The following is a 16,586-nucleotide window of genomic DNA, read 5'->3' on the forward strand; positions in this document are numbered from 1 at the left end:
CCATCAAGTTCAGTTTCCAGTTCTGCTAACTTACCAATATGCTTGTGATGTCAGAGTTATCAGACTGTTGAGAAACAGGGGCCTTGGCAATAGCTCGACACAATTACAAAAGAAGCTTACTGAAGAACACAGTGAAAAGTGGCTCCAAAAATCAGCCCAGTATCTGACTGACTGCAAATACTTTTCAAATGCATCCAAACGTGGCCTTACTGGTCCCCTTAAGTTCCAAGAGCCTCCAGAATTTGTACCAGTGCCAAAGTATAAGTGGCTGCTCACAGTGTATGCCCTAGACATCATGGCCAGAATGGACTATATTAAAGCATCCATCACTTCTGTCTTTGGAAGAATATTGAAAATGGACTCTACCAAGAAAATTGTGAGAAAACTTGCGGGAGATAGTGCTGGTACTGCTTCCTGGGCCACCAATATTGGAAATGAAAAAGGACAAGTGCTCATGTCAGTGATGACTGTCAATGAAGGAACTGGATTGGAAAACATGGCAAATGGACTTATGAGAAGATTTTCTATGGCTGGTGTTTCACCTCCTGAGGTCCTTTACATTGACAGAGATTGTTGCGGTGGAACCACAGGCGGCAAAACTCAGAATCTGTTCTCACTCTGGGACAATTTAGTGATACGCTTTGATATTTGACACTTTATGAGACGAATTGCTGCTGGATGTAATACAGAGGCCCATCCACTCTATAGTGTATTTCTCAGTCGTTTATCACAGTGCATCTTTCAATGGAGTGAAGAAGACCTGGCTTTATTAAAGTCTGCCAAAAGAGGACAACTGCAGAGTCACGGCATTGCTGACCCTTCTGAAGCAGCCATTATTGAAAAGATTACTAGGAGAGAATTGGCTCTACATTGCCGTAGGAAAACTCGGGGAGTAGTTGACACCACTGCAATGATTTATGATCTACTATTGACATTTACTGGTCCCCAGGGTTGTGATACTATTGGAGTTCCATTGCTTGACAAAACCCGCATATGGGCAATCTGGGACAACCAAAAGCACCACATTCCATGCATTCAGCACCCTGAGGGTGTGCAACTATATACAAAAACTGGAGTCTTGACTAAAGGTGGTGTCCAACTTCCAACTTATAGATGTGCAAGAGGTTCAACCTCTTTGGAGTCATTCCACCTGCATATTGATAAATTCATACCAGGTAATGACATCAGTGCAAAGACTCAACACATCCCAAATACTTTTGTTTATAAAATGTTCTTGTTTATTTCAGGTACTTCTGCAAGTGACATTCATTTTCAAGCTTACTTGTTAGACGGCCTGATGAGGTGGAATGCTGATCGTGCTTCTGCTGCAGTGTCAAGTACTCAATCGGGACCAGAAAGCTACAGTGGATTATTAATCCAAGCTGTGAATGAGCTAAGTGAGGATGTCCTTAGTAAGAAAATGAAGTTCAATGTTCAGAACATTGGAATCCACACGGGTGAAATGATAGGAGTTGAATATCTCTTTAATCAAACTGGTGAGATTCTCAAGGACAACAACCTAGAAGATGAAGATCTGAGACCAGACAGGGAAGAACCTCTCTCAAATATTAACCCAGACCAAATAGATGAAGGATTTAGTGAAAATGAAGATGAGACTATTGCAGTTGCAGAGCAGGTGTTTAGTGGTGACAGAGGTAAGTGCACATTTTCTTCAAAATGACTGTACCTTTCCTGAATTTTTAACTAAAAATGTGAATTTACATCTACACTCAGAGGCTGCCAGTACTTCTGATGAAGACTACACTGAGGATGATGCAGGAAGTGAATTACCATGTGACATAGATGTAAGCTCATATATAAGGATTTAAACAATTTATTTAAGTAAACCCTTAATTGAAGGGGTGCTTGGAATAATAAAGTCCTAAGTGACTTTTAGAACATTTTGAGGTAACCAGCATTGAAATACCTCACAGCAATTTATACCATGTACTTTGTCTTCATTATTGTCTAATAAGAACTAGTAGTAATTACTAGTTTTTTTGAGACAATAAGTAAAACTAGAGTACACTGTGAGGGGAAGTATTTCAATCCTGGCTGCCTAAAAATTTTCCAAAGGTCACTTAGGACTTTATTTCATGCACCCCTTTAATTATTACCATTTATTGCTCTCTAGGACTCTGCTGGGCCCGACAACATTGAGGGATATGGGGAAGTCCAGGCTTTAGCAGCATATTTGGTTTCTTTGAAAGATGGAAATATGGCCTTGTCCAATACCCAAGCCAATGAAATAATCAGATTGTGGAAAAGCCTTCATGAATATGACAAACAGCCAACAACATTTGCTCCACGACACCGCACTACGCTGGTGAAGGGAAAGTTTAAAGCCCCAAAGAGAAGAAGTACCAATGTTGTACCTGGGCTGGACAGCACTAGGAGGTGAGCAACTGTATCATAACGTTGTAAAATATATTACACAATTATTTATCAAAGGATTTCCTTTTTCTTTCTTTAAGATGTTTTCTAGGCTCCAACAGTGCCCCAGCCCAATGGCCAGATTGTAACAGGTACACTGAGGCAATAATATCTGAACTGTGTAATGTACATCCTGGGCCAGAGAGATCAAGAAAAAAAACAACCACCCGTTGGTCTCTTGTGTGTAAAGACTACAGAGGCATACAAGAACGTGTTATGAACAATGGCATGGTGACTAGAGAGACACAGATCCAGCTACCAGACATAAACCAAACAACACTAAGTCAGTGGTATATCAAGCGACAGATATTGGCCGAAACAACTACATCAAACAGGCACAAGCATGGTATAACTCTTCCATTGTGGACTGAAATGCCATACTTAGGGAGCTGCTGTAACGTTTACCCCGTCTCTATCGTAAGAATGAAGATTAATACGCCGTATGATCAGCTTTGTGACCTCTAGACAACTTCTCTTTTTTTTACCTCGACGTTGAATGAACGTTCAAAATTTCCGCCACATTAACAAATTCAGCGAGAGGACTGAAAACGAATTCAGTCTCAGACCCTCGCAGTTACATGGTGTTCAATATGGCGGACGTTGTAAACAGTCGCGTGGGAAGCCGGATTCCAGCATTTTAAACCCTTGCCATAGCCGTGATTCCGAAAGGCACTGGTTATTCAGGTGTGTAGAAATCTTAATTTCATCTGTTTTCTGACTTGCAAGCTAATATTAACTATGTCGCCAACAGCCAATTTGAATGCTGCAGAATTTTGGCAGGGCTGTTTTCTGCTGCTTTGTACGGTGCCGGGCTTTCTGGTTCAGCTCATTTTAAAACATGTGCGGTGTAAAATTGAGTTCCGCTGGACTGCACTGTTACTATAGGTGACCAGATGTGGACAATTAACTTTCCCGTGTGTTGTTTATCCCAACATTTTGCAGCATTATGAATTGTCAAATTATATCCGATTATATGCCTAACCAGTCTTACGAAAGACAATCGCTCGAACGCAATTCGCATTTAGAGCGTTCACAGCCTTTCTCGACGCGAAGTAGCGCGAGAAGAATCTTGAGTCCGAGACATTCAAGGAGCATCTGGGTGATGCTGGATGCCAGTGGTTAGACAGGCTAGATTAAGTTCGAATTCACGCACGTCTAATCGAGCGCAAGTGGAGGTCAACCTGGATCGGATCATCGCAACGGATCGCGGAATGTGTCGTCAAGGCATTAATATACTAACATTTCATATAACAGAAAAATGCACAGAAAGAAACATGGGAAACCTAGAAATTTACAAAGAAAATGTGCTGTTTTAATCTTTGCTCTTAAAGGTATAGGTATACAGGCTGCTGCAGCATAAAGATCCCTGCATCCTCACTAGACCTCACTAAAAATCAGGGGAGGTGTATGTGTGATTACCGTAATAATTATGCACCTTGCAAATTAGCGGTACATTAAAAGCAATATATTTTGAGCTGCTTCATTTTGAAAAGATTATAATCTTAAACTTAAATGCAGAGGAAGGCCATATAGGTACTGAGCTGTAGTTCGTATACAGTTTGTGCTTTCAATTCACTTCTGTAGTTTCTGTTTGGGAACTGCTGCCAGAAAATCTCAGAAATCTTCCCTCTGTTCACACTTTCAAAGTCCATATACATAAGTTGCTACTGGCTATTACAGCTGCCAAAACTGTTATTCCCTGTGTAACATAAATTCAGTCCATCGGTCGCCGTGTTTAAATCGTGTTTAAAAACTCATCTTTTCAGAATTGCTTTCAGATGATTATTTCTATCTTAAAGTTTATCCTTTATTTAGTTTAAATTATTATATTTAGTTTTACTTTCATGACTGCAAGGCGATATAGAGCTTTGCATATACTCACTATATAAATAAAGTTATTGTATTGTATTATATTATTGAATTTTATGACTTTTAAGTGTTATGAATGTAAGTACATGTACTTCCACGAATACGCTTGAGATAATTACACTGGTCCTAGCTCATCCAATGTTGTACGTACATGTAGATCCCTCCTTTTTATTTTAATGATCCACAATCTTAACTTTAAGGTGTCTCTATTTGTTTTTGATTTGTTTTCCTTCAGAATGACTTCAGGAGCAGATTTGAAAAGAAAATAGTGCAGCTTAGAATGAGCATGAATGCTTAGAATGAGCATTGCTGTTTTTGAGTAGCATACTGTGCATGTGGTTCCCAAATATAAATTGTGGCTGATCTTCAGATTTGTCCAACATAGATTTGCAAGAAAATAAAATTAATAGAACAAAATTTCTATCACACACTGCAGGTTGGAATAATCATTCCATCAATGGTTTGCTTTTACAGAGATGCCAACCAAAGGAATCCAAATCCAGGAGATATACAGGTACCAATTTTGTCTGAAATTACATTCACATGAACCTCATGTTTCACCTAGTATGGAAGGGCAGGTGTCAAGTTTCTGTTGAAAACACTTAGGAGGTGGTACAGGAGTACGCTTTTTCAGATAAGAAAATACATTAAATAACGTGGTTTTGTTGGCACAACATTTTTATTATTAATTGGACTCATTGTGGTATGGCAAATCACATCTTGAAGTATCACTTGCAAGTGCAGTGCCACCTACATGTACAGAAAACAGCTCATCACAGCAACAAAGACTAGATATAAATCCACGTTTGTACAGAAAATAAAATAATTCAATAAGCACAATAACTTTTCATGTACATGTGTATTTTGACGGCAGTTTTTATTTACATGTGTAGTAAATTTCTTTCATGATTCATTAGGCCATTTCATGAGAAATTGCCCAGTCATTTTTTTATTAGGTGTGAAATTGTCATGTATGTTGAACGAAAACTCAAAATAACAAATACAACATTAAATATCGACACAAAATTTGCAATGTGCAGTTCCAGAAAATATCCATACCTCCCCCACAGAAGAAATTCCATTTAAGCTTCATACATTTCTTTAAAGTTTTGGATCTTCCAGAACCCCCTCCCCCCCCCCCCCCCCCCCCCAACCCAGCAAATTCCAATCCCTTCTGTACCAGTATGGATTTTCTGGAACTGCACAATATTTAATTAAACCTATTTATGAAAGTATGTGTGCAGTAGGTGTTAGCTGCCTAAAATAGCCGTGTACATACATCTAGTTTAGTAGACTGATTAACGATGACAACAAGAATTCTGAAAATCTGAATACAAATATCATGTCTTTAAAATTTTTAAACTTATAGAGAGCTCAGACTGATTCATCTAAATCATCCCATCTTTTTGCAACATATTATCTGAACGAATGAAGCCCATGTGTTGTTGTGTTGACTCTCAGTAACTCAAGGTAGTATGATTCTAGTATGAGCCATGCAGATCTTTCACAGATGATGTTAACCTTATCCTTCCCTTAGTTACTGTATCCAGGTTGATCAGTTTGGGAAAAGCTGAGTACATGTAGCTTTAGATATTTTAGAAACAGCTACATGTACCTCCCTCTTGTATTTGGTAGATAAATGTGTCTACCAGCATTGTACATTTAACAAATTGACATCAGTTTTTATGCGTCTGTCCTCTTATTGATGATAAATTGTGTCATAACATTGTCAAAGTGGCTGTGGAACCACGAGCTGCAGGCGAGTTGTTCCGTAGTAAATTCTGACAATGTTATGACGAAATGTATCATCTGTAAGAGGACAGACGTATAAAAAACTGACATCAATTTGTTTTTTACAATAACAAGACCCAAACATGGTCAAATGCCTGGAATAAATGAGGGGAAAAGACGCCATAAACAAAGATAAGTGGATTTTATTCAAAATGACGCAAACATTGCCAGTAGCTTTCCCGCTTTTTGATTATTGGCTACTTAAAAAAGTCCATAAAATCTCATTGGTTAAAACGTTGACAGTTTGACAGCTGAAAGTTGAACTTGAAAGCTTGCACGAATTAAAATTTTATAAGTCTGTACTCTTATTGATGATAAAAATGAGCCAATCAGCGCACGAGAAATTAGAAAGTTATTGTGAAAATATATATATAGGGAAAAAAGTGCTCACCACAAAGTCTTACTGTAACAGCAAACACAAGGGAAAAAAAGAATGGCTGTGATTAAGAATTTTAAAATGAAACGTTGTTGACAAACTTGAGGTTCAAGTGAGACATCTGTGGCCTAACTTTAACTACATAATAGTACAGCTACATGTATTTTTAAAGCATGATTTCACCTCAAATGGAAATTTACATTACTACGTTGTCTAACATTCTACAAGCATAAAAAATACACTGTACATGTATGCTATAATTTGAAAGAAAGATTGTCTTAAACCGTACTTCTCAAAACTGTAGGAGACATTTTGGCAGGAATACACTGGGGTGATGGTCTGCACACTGGACTCCAGACTGGGCAGTCTCACTTCTGGCTTGGGTCATTGTGTTGTGTTCCTTGGCAAGTTCTTCACTCTCTCAGTGCCTCTCTCCACCCAAGGTGTATACAGTGTAAATGTAATGCTGGGGGTAACGCGGTGTTGGAACTTCGCACAATTTAATCCGCAAGTTTGTTTGTTTGTTGTTTTTTTTTAAAAAAAAGCAGAATTGGAAACGCTGTCACATCTCATTTTGTCTGCAAAACAGAAAAAGATGCAATTAAGAGCAAAATATAATGTGATTCGTGAATAAATCGCACTGCCTTTCCTGCGATTTCATTGGCTACTTTAAAAGGCCTTGAAATCTGATTAGCTGGTTTGTTTTAGCGTTCATTCTCATTGGCTGGGAAGAAGATGCGATTTAGAACAAAAATGTTGCGATTCGTGAATAAATCACACTGCTACGAGCCAATCAGATTGCAAGGATCACCGGTGCTTTCAAATTGGATGTAATAAATGATGAAACCACTTGAGAAGAGCGTAAATCATCTCCGGGTGGCCCGTGGTACTGAGTCGCACGATAGTTGAGAAAAAACCTCCCACTAAAACGGTGTGAATCAGAGTCGCACATAAACATTATCATGACACAGGCTTATTTAACAAAAATTTTTTATCCGAAAATGATCAAGTTCTTCATTCACATGAGCTACCTCTTCTGAATTTATGTCACAGGGCACGCCTAAGGTGAATTTACATGGGTCATTGAATGATGACGAGTAAAACTAGGAAATAATTTCACGGATATACCACTTGATTACATTTTAATATCATGGTTGACAAATTACCCCTTCAATCATGGTTTTTTGTCATGTTTATTGTATTGAGAAATTTCGCGCAAACGTTGCCATGGCAATTTTGTAATTTCACAAGGGAAATTATAAATTAACGCGGTAATTTCGCGCCAAAATTAAGGAGTTATTTGTCACCCAAGGCCTTGATAGCAGGCAATTAATCATCGCATTGCTGCCCAAACTTTAATAATGTCGGATGTCGCGGTATTAGCAGCGGTGTTTCCTGAATATCAATATCACGCTTAACGTCAGCTGGCTAAGTGTGGCATCTCAAATGCTATAACTTACGTTTCAATTTATCTACCAATGCTTTAACAAAACGACAGGATAGCGCGGAATTGGGTTTCCTTCATGATGATTAATTTACGTTTTGCTTTTGTTCTTTAAAATGGAAAATCATAAGATAACCTTCTTCGCTCGTATTTCTTGGTCAGTTTTCTATTACAACGAGTTGATAAAAAGAGTCGGAGTGCCGGAGAGCGAAAGTGACATTCTAAACTGAATTGACTCGCATAGAATAGAAATCATGAGAAATGGCCCTTGACTTACAAGGACTTTCTGCACCGTTTATTTGACGGTTAATACGGATCGTCGCTTCACTCTTGAAATGTCACAATCAACTTTTTGGTCGCCGATACCTTTGTGAAACCCGATTTATTTGCATTTAAAAAGGAACCGGAATAACCAAACAAAGAAAACAGTATAGATTGGAAAGGTCAACCCTTAAATTTTCCAATAGATTAAACTAGAACTTGCTATCTTGGGCGATATTAAATATCGGAAATATCAAAAATGTTAGCTAATAAGGCCGGTAGCATCTGCCAAATCTCGATTAAATTTCACCACGTTTGTGTAATGCTAACAAAGCCAAGCTTCTTTTTGATTGGTTTACATTGTGCTCTGTCCTGTTTGCAATATTTTATGCAAATCGGTTTACAAGAAAAGCAGTCCTTTTGGCCTTTAAAGTCCTTCAACGTAAATCTAGTTTCTTGCGATATCTTTGTTACTCAAATCAATTCCCGAGTTAACGTGGCAAAGAGTTATGCGAAGATGTCTTATAACAATACCGCAGAATACAGGAGTGATAATGAATCCGGTTTTTACGCCACATGCGATGATTATCTTAATCACAGATCTGTAGAAATTGTTAAAGTCGTCGTCTGCACTGTCATCTTCATAACGTCTACCATGGGTAACACAATGGTTGTTATTGTGGTACACAAAGAACGGAGAATGAGAACAACCGTGAACTTCCTGATCGTCAACATGGCTGTCTCAGATTGCCTGTGCACTCTGATCGTTATTCCAAAAATTATCACGCAGATATTCACCTACCCAGCTGCATGGTTAATTACGGGAGCAGTAGGTGACGCCTTGTGCAGAATCATGCACTTTTTCCAAGACGTCACTGTAGCTGTGTCGCTACTGAGTCTTCTGATGATTGCCATTGAACGTTACTACGCAATTTCTTGTCCAGTCGTCGCTAATCCCATTCCACGGAAACGATGTGGATTCATGATAGCTTTTACCTGGCTGATGGCTTTTCTTATGTATGCAACGCGTTTCTGGACCTTTAAGTTATCCATCGAGGTGGAAGGCCCAATTTGCCATCACAGTTGGGAGCAACTGGCTGAAGATCCATTCAAAGCGTGGGAAATAGAATTTTTCCTGCATACAATTCTGTCCGTGATAGTTCCATTCATCGTTGTAACTGCTCTTTATACAACAATCCTTGTCAGAATCAGACGGATATCTGTTCCAGACGATGTTCGGTCGATAGGACGAAGGCGTCAACAAAAGCGTAACCAAAACGTGCTTCGAATGTTGCTTGCAGTGGTAATCGCTTTTGGTTTCTGCTGGTTCCCATTTATAATTTTAACTTACGTAGCCACTTTAGTGTGGATTAACAGGGACCTAGAAGTGCCTTGTGGTGTGGAAATCTTCGGGGAGTGTGCATTGTATTTGGCATATCTCCAGTCTTCAGTAAATCCGGCCATTTACCTTGGGTTCAGCGAAAATTATCGTCAAGGAATGAAAAAGTTCATTTGGCCTTGCCTATCGCGCCGCTCTGAAAAACGGTCAGTTTGCAATCAAGTTGAAACACCGCAAATCAAGGACAGAAAGCGCAGAATGAGGCACGTCGTTTTGGTTGCTCAGGATCAAGATCTAGAATTACGCAGTGTTCACAACCTGTAGCTTAACGAAAGTTCTATAGCTTTAAAAGAAACATTTTCTTTGGGATTTTGAAGTAAAAGTGACCCTTGAGTCAAACTTCTATTTGTTAATGCGTCGATGTTTGCCCTTCAGTAATTCTTCGTCGATACCGTTGACTATACAGATAAGTTCCCAGCCAGAAAAGCATAATTTTCTTAAAACATTTTAAGAAGCAAATTCTTTGACTTAAAAGAAGTAAGATTTTCTCAGAAAAGGTATTGAAGACTTAAAGAAGGGTGAACTTGTCTTAAAGTAAATATAAAGAGACGAATCTGCCAGCGCTAAATTAGCAAATACATGTAATACACTTAAGATATGATAGCTGCCAAAGAGGCAGATTGAGGGGAAAATCAGTAGAAGGTTAGTGTCATTCTTTATTGATTTGGAGACTGTTTTTGGCACGGACAAAGTATGTTTTTGTGGAAGACAATTTTCATAGTTCCATCTTTCGTGTTTGTTTTCAAGTGTAAAACACAGCTGTTGGTTCTCATAGTAAATGATCCAAAAACAATAAACCTGGGAAGCCTGTGACATCTTGTTTGCAGAAGGTGGTCCCAGAATACGATTTCTCATTCCACGTTATTTTTGTTCAGTCAATTTTGTTTTTTTGTTTGTTAATTTTTTTTTTGTCTTTTTGGACTTCGATGTCCAGAAGTACTGACATAGTTGAGACGATATCCCCATGGATGAGGAGCAATTATGATGAAAGTTTAGGTTGGATCTGGAGTTTTTCAAGTAGAATGGCCCAATTTGTTACCAACAGTTTTTAATTGAAAGTCATAAACGCCTAAATTATAAGTCAATTTCTTTTTGTTGCATGTTACACCCTTTCATTTCCCTTCAGACCACACCTATCGAAAGATCTCTTTGACGAATGTGATCTACTTTTTGTAGCAGTTCTTCATTTCACCGATCTTCTATTTGCCATTATCCTGTTGATTCCGACAAAGAGGAGAAATTTGAAACCAGAATACCTCGAAATACGCCTGGCCTCTTGATTTCAGAGACCCTTAAGCTTGTATGAGCTGCGGATGATGATGGTAAACTCCGAAGGTGTTCTTCAGCAGCTTCTCAGCTTGCATTGGTCTCTCTATACAGTGTATATGTACATTAAGGTATGATGGAAGACGTGTTCAAATGTTCGTAGTACTCAAAAAGCTGTTATTTAACATGAAATTTTAGGTGCCTGTTGTAATTAATTTATATGTTAATTGCCTTTACTTGTGGCAATCAAGGGCTAATGTACCCCTGTCCAGAACTTTACATGTACTCTGATGGAAAACAACATTTTCTTCGGTGACCATAGTTTATATCCTGTTACGCGCCATTTTGCAGCAATCCAATCTCTGGAACTTTTACACTTAAGTCGAGTAGCCAGAAAACTACGGGTTAGCATTTTCTTCAGACAGTTGTGGGCATTATTTGTGGCTTTAATGAATGTGTTAACCGAAAGTCTGTAATTTAAGTTATTTAAGTAAGTCGTTAGGGCTCTCCACTTTTAATCAGGAGGTCTAGGGTTCAAATCTTACTCCCTGCTACTAGCTGGATCTGAGCTCCCTTATTTCGATTCAAACTTGTCCAGACTTTGTGAATGGCTAAAAATTTAGCCTTCCGGCAGTTGGGATTCTATGTATATTTACATTCATAGACAACGCTGCACAAACTTCTGGCTAAGAGTGCCCATTGTGCCTAAAGGAGTGATTTTACTCGCAGTTAAAATAAAGCAATGATCATGATTGATCATGACAGTCACAGGGACCGCTGAGCTCAAGATGAACTATTTCAAGGCACATTTCCTGGTGCCTTTAGACAGCCCAAGAGCAGAAAGGAATATTAACGAAGGAGGGAAGGACTGAAAATGGAAGAACATGAAAATCGTCCGCGATCATCCCGTAACTTGGTTGTCAGAGTTTCGTGGGTGAGCTGGATAATATATTCATTGCGAAATAAATTATTGCGTAAGTTTCTTAAGAAATATTAGTATAGGTAATCATACGGTTTTTCTCGTTCAATTTGGAATTAATTTGCACTTGTGAGTTTTTAAAAAACTCACAAGTGCAAATTAATTCCAAATTGAACGAGAAAAACCGTATGATCACTTATTAATGATATTAACATGAAAAAAATTCGCGTGGAGGAAATGCCGGAAGATCTTTCTTGAAGCCATTTTTTCTCATTCGAGAAAACTTTTTTCAAAGTTTCCGCACTAAATTTTGGCCATCATTTTGCGTGATATCATTGGCTTAGAAAATTTCCTATTTTCTTTGAGCCAATCATAATCTAGAATTACGTTGTGTAATTTGCACTGGTGTTACACGTTTTGCACTGGTGTTACACTTTTTGCACTGGCGTTACACTTGAACTGCACTGCTCTCAGCCAATCAGAATCGAGTAATTTTTTCATGTATATTATTAGCAATGTAAAATCCAGTGAGGGTCTTTCTTTGTTTAAGGTCGTAAAAAAAAATAATTGCCTTGACGCTCAAGTCGTTGTTCGGTAGCTCATGGCGTTAATTGGTTTACAAGTACATGTTTCCAACGAAATGATTAGATTTGAAATTTTTTCATAAAACGGGTATAACATTGAAATTTATAATTTACTATGTGCTATAATAAAAAAGATTGGCACAAAAGGCGTCTGAGATGGCCGAGGACCACATTTATATTCATAGTCCACATTGATGTAAGGTGATTTACTTGCTACAACTGTAAGTTGGTCTACAAGTGCATGTCTTCAACGAAATGATCAGTTTTTAATTTTTTTAGTTACAGAGAAAAAATCATTAAACGGATGTGAAATTGAAATTTAATATTACGTTAGGCTATAATTAACAATGATTGGCACAAAAGGCGTCTGAGATGGCCAAAAACCACATTTATATTCATAGCACCGATTGAAATATCGATATGCTTCCAAGTTTTTTCCTGAAAATTTCCTCCTGTATATTGCATTGTTTTTTGACTCGTCTGGCAGTGAATTCCATAGTCTCTATTCCAAGTTCTTCTGTTTTCCTTGATCTCGAGCCAGACGCAGTTGGTTATCTTTTGGTAGGTCAAATGTGTCTTATTATCATATCACCATGTAGACTGTACATAAAAATTTTGTGTTTAATTATATGTGAGACTAATTTAATTTGATTTTGAGCCAGACCTGTGCCTCTGCGATTTTTATTATTGCCATAATAAAAGAGAAAGTAACCCGTCGAGCTGGTGGTCACAGTACACTTGTCAAGACAGAAAATTTGTAATTTAGCAGTTAAGAACGGCTGCTCTTGTGGTGTAAATTGACCCTTACTAATTTCTCAAACGCGTGATTTTGAGCACCATAAAGGGTTTTATATCTTTGTTATCTTGTTATCTCTTATTGTCCATAACCAACCGCATCTACAGGATTGCTCGTTGCTAGGCGAAAAAAAAAACGGCTCTCTTATTACTTACCTCGCTGTTTATCGCCCGGAGTGCTCATTTAACAATTCATAGATCAAAGTGATTTTGGATAGCATTGGGCGAGAGAGTCAGTGACATTTCTTGATATTGATTTGGACAGGAACGAAATAGAATTATTCTAAGCATTGGGCGAGCTTTATACACCATGTTGTTGGCACAATGACTGTGGAATAAAGAGATAAAACGTTTTGGGAAAAATATATATATATACAGGAGCTTCCAGTGGGCAACACGAAAAATAATTAAAATGAAAGCACTTGGAGAGCTAATAATGTAACAAACGATTGACAACACTTCCATTAAATACCGTTTTTATTTGATAAACATTATAAGCTTCTTGTTGATTGGTCAGTTTCCAGTATGTTACGTTTTTTATCCTTTATTTTGTGGTGCAGATGTTTAAGCACAAGGACAACATTTTTTACCTCTCTCCGGCAACTTGGATACAGTATAATTGCACTACAGAAACGTTCTGTGTCCTGTGCAGCATGAGCAATGCCACGGAAATCAGCAGCAATCAGACCAATTTCCGCAATGTTTCCGATTTTAATGTCTCCTGCAACCTCGTAAATCGTACAACAGCAGAAATTTTTCAAGCAATTGCCTGTTCTTTTATTTTCCTGACGGCAACCTTAGGTAACACGATGGTGGTAGTTGTGGTGTACAAAGAGCGGCGAATGAGAACAACCGTGAACTTTTTGATCGTCAACATGGCTCTCTCAGATTTCCTGTGCTCTATGTTAGTCATTCCGAGAATCCTGACCGAATTGTACACCTACCCGGACGCTTGGTTAATTACGGGAACAGCAGGTCTCACCTTTTGCAAGGCTGTGCGCTTTTTCCAAGACGTCACTGTGGCCGTGTCGCTACTCAGCCTTCTGATGATTGCCGTTGAACGTTACTACGCAATTTCTTGCCCAGTCGTCGCAGATCCCATTCCTCGAAAACGATGTGCACTGATGATAGCTTTTACTTGGCTGGTGGCATTTCTTACGTACGGAACGCATTTGTTTACCTTCAAGTTATCCATCGAGGAAGAGGGCCCGATTTGTCATCAGAGCTGGAAGCAGATGGTTGCAGATTCAGTCAAGGCTAGGGAAATCGAATTTGTTTTGCATACAGTTCTGTCGGTGATCGTTCCATTTATCGTTGTTACCGCCTTTTATTCAACCATCCTTATCAGAATCAGACGGTCGTCTGTTCCCGGTGAAGCATCTTCGAGGGCACGAATACGACAACAAAAGCGTAACCGAAATGTCCTTCACATGTTACTTGCAGTGGTAATAGCTTTTGGCATCTGTTGGTTTCCATTCATTGTCTGCAACTATGTGCTAATGTTCGTCTGGGTGAGCAAAAACCGACCCCAAGATATCCCCTGTGGTTTGGAAATCTTTGGAGAATGGGCGATGTATCTGGCTTATCTTAATTCGTCTGTAAATCCTGTGATTTACTTTGTGTTCTGCGAGAATTACCGCAAAGGATTAATGAAGCTTACTTGGCCTTGCTTGTCTCCTTTCCGTAGCAAACAACATTCTGCTCGTTCAAAAGATACTGTCGAAATGCAATTTCAGGACCAAAACCGCAGAAGTAGGCGTAGGCTTCTTCGTGATCAACGTTAATGTGCTGATTTGCGTGTCAGTGACGTTCACCAGCTGTAACATCGGGTAATAGGCTCTTAACAAAATTTACCTTTGAATTTCAAAACAAAGGGCCCAGTGAAGTGGACATTTTCTACGCCCGAGATGAAGTCAAAGATGTTGTTTTATCGATGTATGTTTATTTTTCCTTGGGCGAGTTGTATTCTCTGCTATTTTGCCACTTTCAGAAGGCCAAAATGTAAATACAGCCCATCCTTTATGAATTCAAACTTTACCGAAAATGACAAACATAAATAAACAGGAAATACGAAACTGCGAAATTGAGAAAATCATAATAGATACAAATTTAAAAAAGTACTTTGGAGACTTTGGCAAATTTGGTCGTAGGTTATTGTATTCTCGCCCAATTTAATTTTTTACAAGTTGGTTTAAGTTCTTTTCCAAACAGCTTCTTTTTGGCGCCGTGTTGTTTTAGGCTATGATATACATCTGTTTGTACCCATTTTTAGCCAAAAGAAATAATAATCCTGCCGGATAACTTAGCTATGACGGACAAGTTGTTTGTACAAGTGTAATTAAATGTCGTAGACATTTTCTTCCCCAGCTGAGGGGATCTCACTTTATTATGTGCTCCTTTCAACTATCATCAAGTTTTAGGTGTTTACCCAGAGAAAAGCTAAGTTATAGCGTGCAAGATAGAGCAACTAAAAAGAACGGAAAATTCTATAGTGAAATTGCTTGGAATATCTTTGCGGTGTTAGCTAAGGAAATAAAAGGATTTAATAAAGACAGGCAGATGTGACGCTTTTTTACTGAATTAAACCTGAGTAAATAATTCGTACGTTTTTAGAAAGACGAGTTTAATTATGCACATTTAAGGCAGAAGTGAATTTCTACCAGAGAAGCTGACAATTTGAAGAGAACTGAAGATTATATAATCCATTTCGACAGTTTCGACGATTGCTCGATCTAGTACAAGTCAAAAGCCGAAAAACTGGACGCTCTCCCAGGCTATTTTTTGTACCCTCCGAACAACTCGTATAAAAAAATCATGCTTGGTTTCGGATACGATAAATCATGAGTGTCGCGAACATCTTTTACCTGAAATATATCTTTGCTTAGCTTTGCTACTGCTTTTAAAAGTTGTCAAGGAACTATATAGCAGTCCTTCAGTACGGACATAAAGCTGACTCGGACGTAATAAATAGGAAGGTAACCTTATCCCTACTAGGATCTTCTCAGGAATCACCGTGTACACCCGAGGACAATGCCGCTTGTCTCTATTCTCCCATCCATCACGGGACATTGACAATAGCGTTCGTTACAAAAGAAATAAGGAAAAACTGTGTTTTGATCGCAAACAAAGTTAGATTCGCGATGACCCCTACCACAGTTCTCTTTTTTCATGGATCTTTTCCATAGTATCCAATAGTTTCAATTGTAGCTGTTTTAATTCAATTTAGAAAAGGTTTTTTCCCAATTTTAGACTACTCTTCGGGGAATAAATTTTAACACTTTTTGACAAAGCAAGTTGACTTTGCAATTGAACTCTTTGGGCCTGTCGGTGTAAAGGAATTAATCCCAACTTGGATATCAAATATGAAACACAAAAATACATAGCCCTTAAGGCAAATAAGATCAGCCACTTTAAAAAGAAATGCAAAGTGTGTGACGTTAAATTAAGTA

At 38.4% G+C, this 16,586-nt stretch overlaps 2 protein-coding genes, 1 long non-coding RNA gene and 1 pseudogene across 5 annotated transcripts in view; all 4 read left to right on the plus strand.

Annotated features, from left to right (window-relative positions):
* LOC145498489 (uncharacterized) overlaps positions 1-2,831 on the plus strand; it is a 7,376-nt pseudogene extending 4,545 nt beyond the window's left edge. The window contains exons 5-10 of the transcript XR_014050866.1: positions 1-1,175; positions 1,248-1,655; positions 1,735-1,805; positions 2,135-2,397; positions 2,475-2,768; positions 2,819-2,831. The exon at positions 1-1,175 is cut by the window's left edge and continues 309 nt beyond it. The product of XR_014050866.1 is annotated as an uncharacterized LOC145498489 (transcript). The remainder of the gene's footprint in view (positions 1,176-1,247; positions 1,656-1,734; positions 1,806-2,134; positions 2,398-2,474; positions 2,769-2,818) is intronic.
* Positions 2,832-2,836: 5 nt separating this feature from the next.
* Positions 2,837-16,586, plus strand: part of LOC145498079 (uncharacterized) — a 34,223-nt gene continuing 20,473 nt past the window's right edge. Inside the window, exons 1-2 of one of the 2 annotated variants that reach the window (XR_014050773.1) lie at positions 2,837-3,117; positions 4,777-4,816. This is a non-coding gene — a long non-coding RNA (uncharacterized LOC145498079). Of the gene's footprint in view, positions 3,118-4,738; positions 5,418-16,586 lie in introns of those variants that run through there. The other variant, XR_014050774.1, reaches the window with a different exon arrangement.
* On the plus strand, positions 5,609-12,583 carry LOC145498056 (QRFP-like peptide receptor). The gene has a single exon (XM_081477934.1). The coding sequence runs from the start codon at positions 8,434-8,436 to the stop codon at positions 9,835-9,837; it is 1,404 nt and encodes a 467-aa protein (XP_081334060.1). The 5' UTR covers positions 5,609-8,433; the 3' UTR covers positions 9,838-12,583.
* LOC145498064 (QRFP-like peptide receptor) lies at positions 12,589-16,577 on the plus strand. Its single transcript, XM_081477944.1, has one exon. It carries the CDS (start codon positions 13,698-13,700, stop codon positions 14,919-14,921), a length of 1,224 nt encoding a protein of 407 aa, XP_081334070.1. The 5' UTR covers positions 12,589-13,697; the 3' UTR covers positions 14,922-16,577.

This window comes from Orbicella franksi, chromosome 9 (assembly GCF_964199315.1).
Source record: "Orbicella franksi chromosome 9, jaOrbFran1.1, whole genome shotgun sequence".
NCBI lineage: Eukaryota > Metazoa > Cnidaria > Anthozoa > Scleractinia > Merulinidae > Orbicella > Orbicella franksi.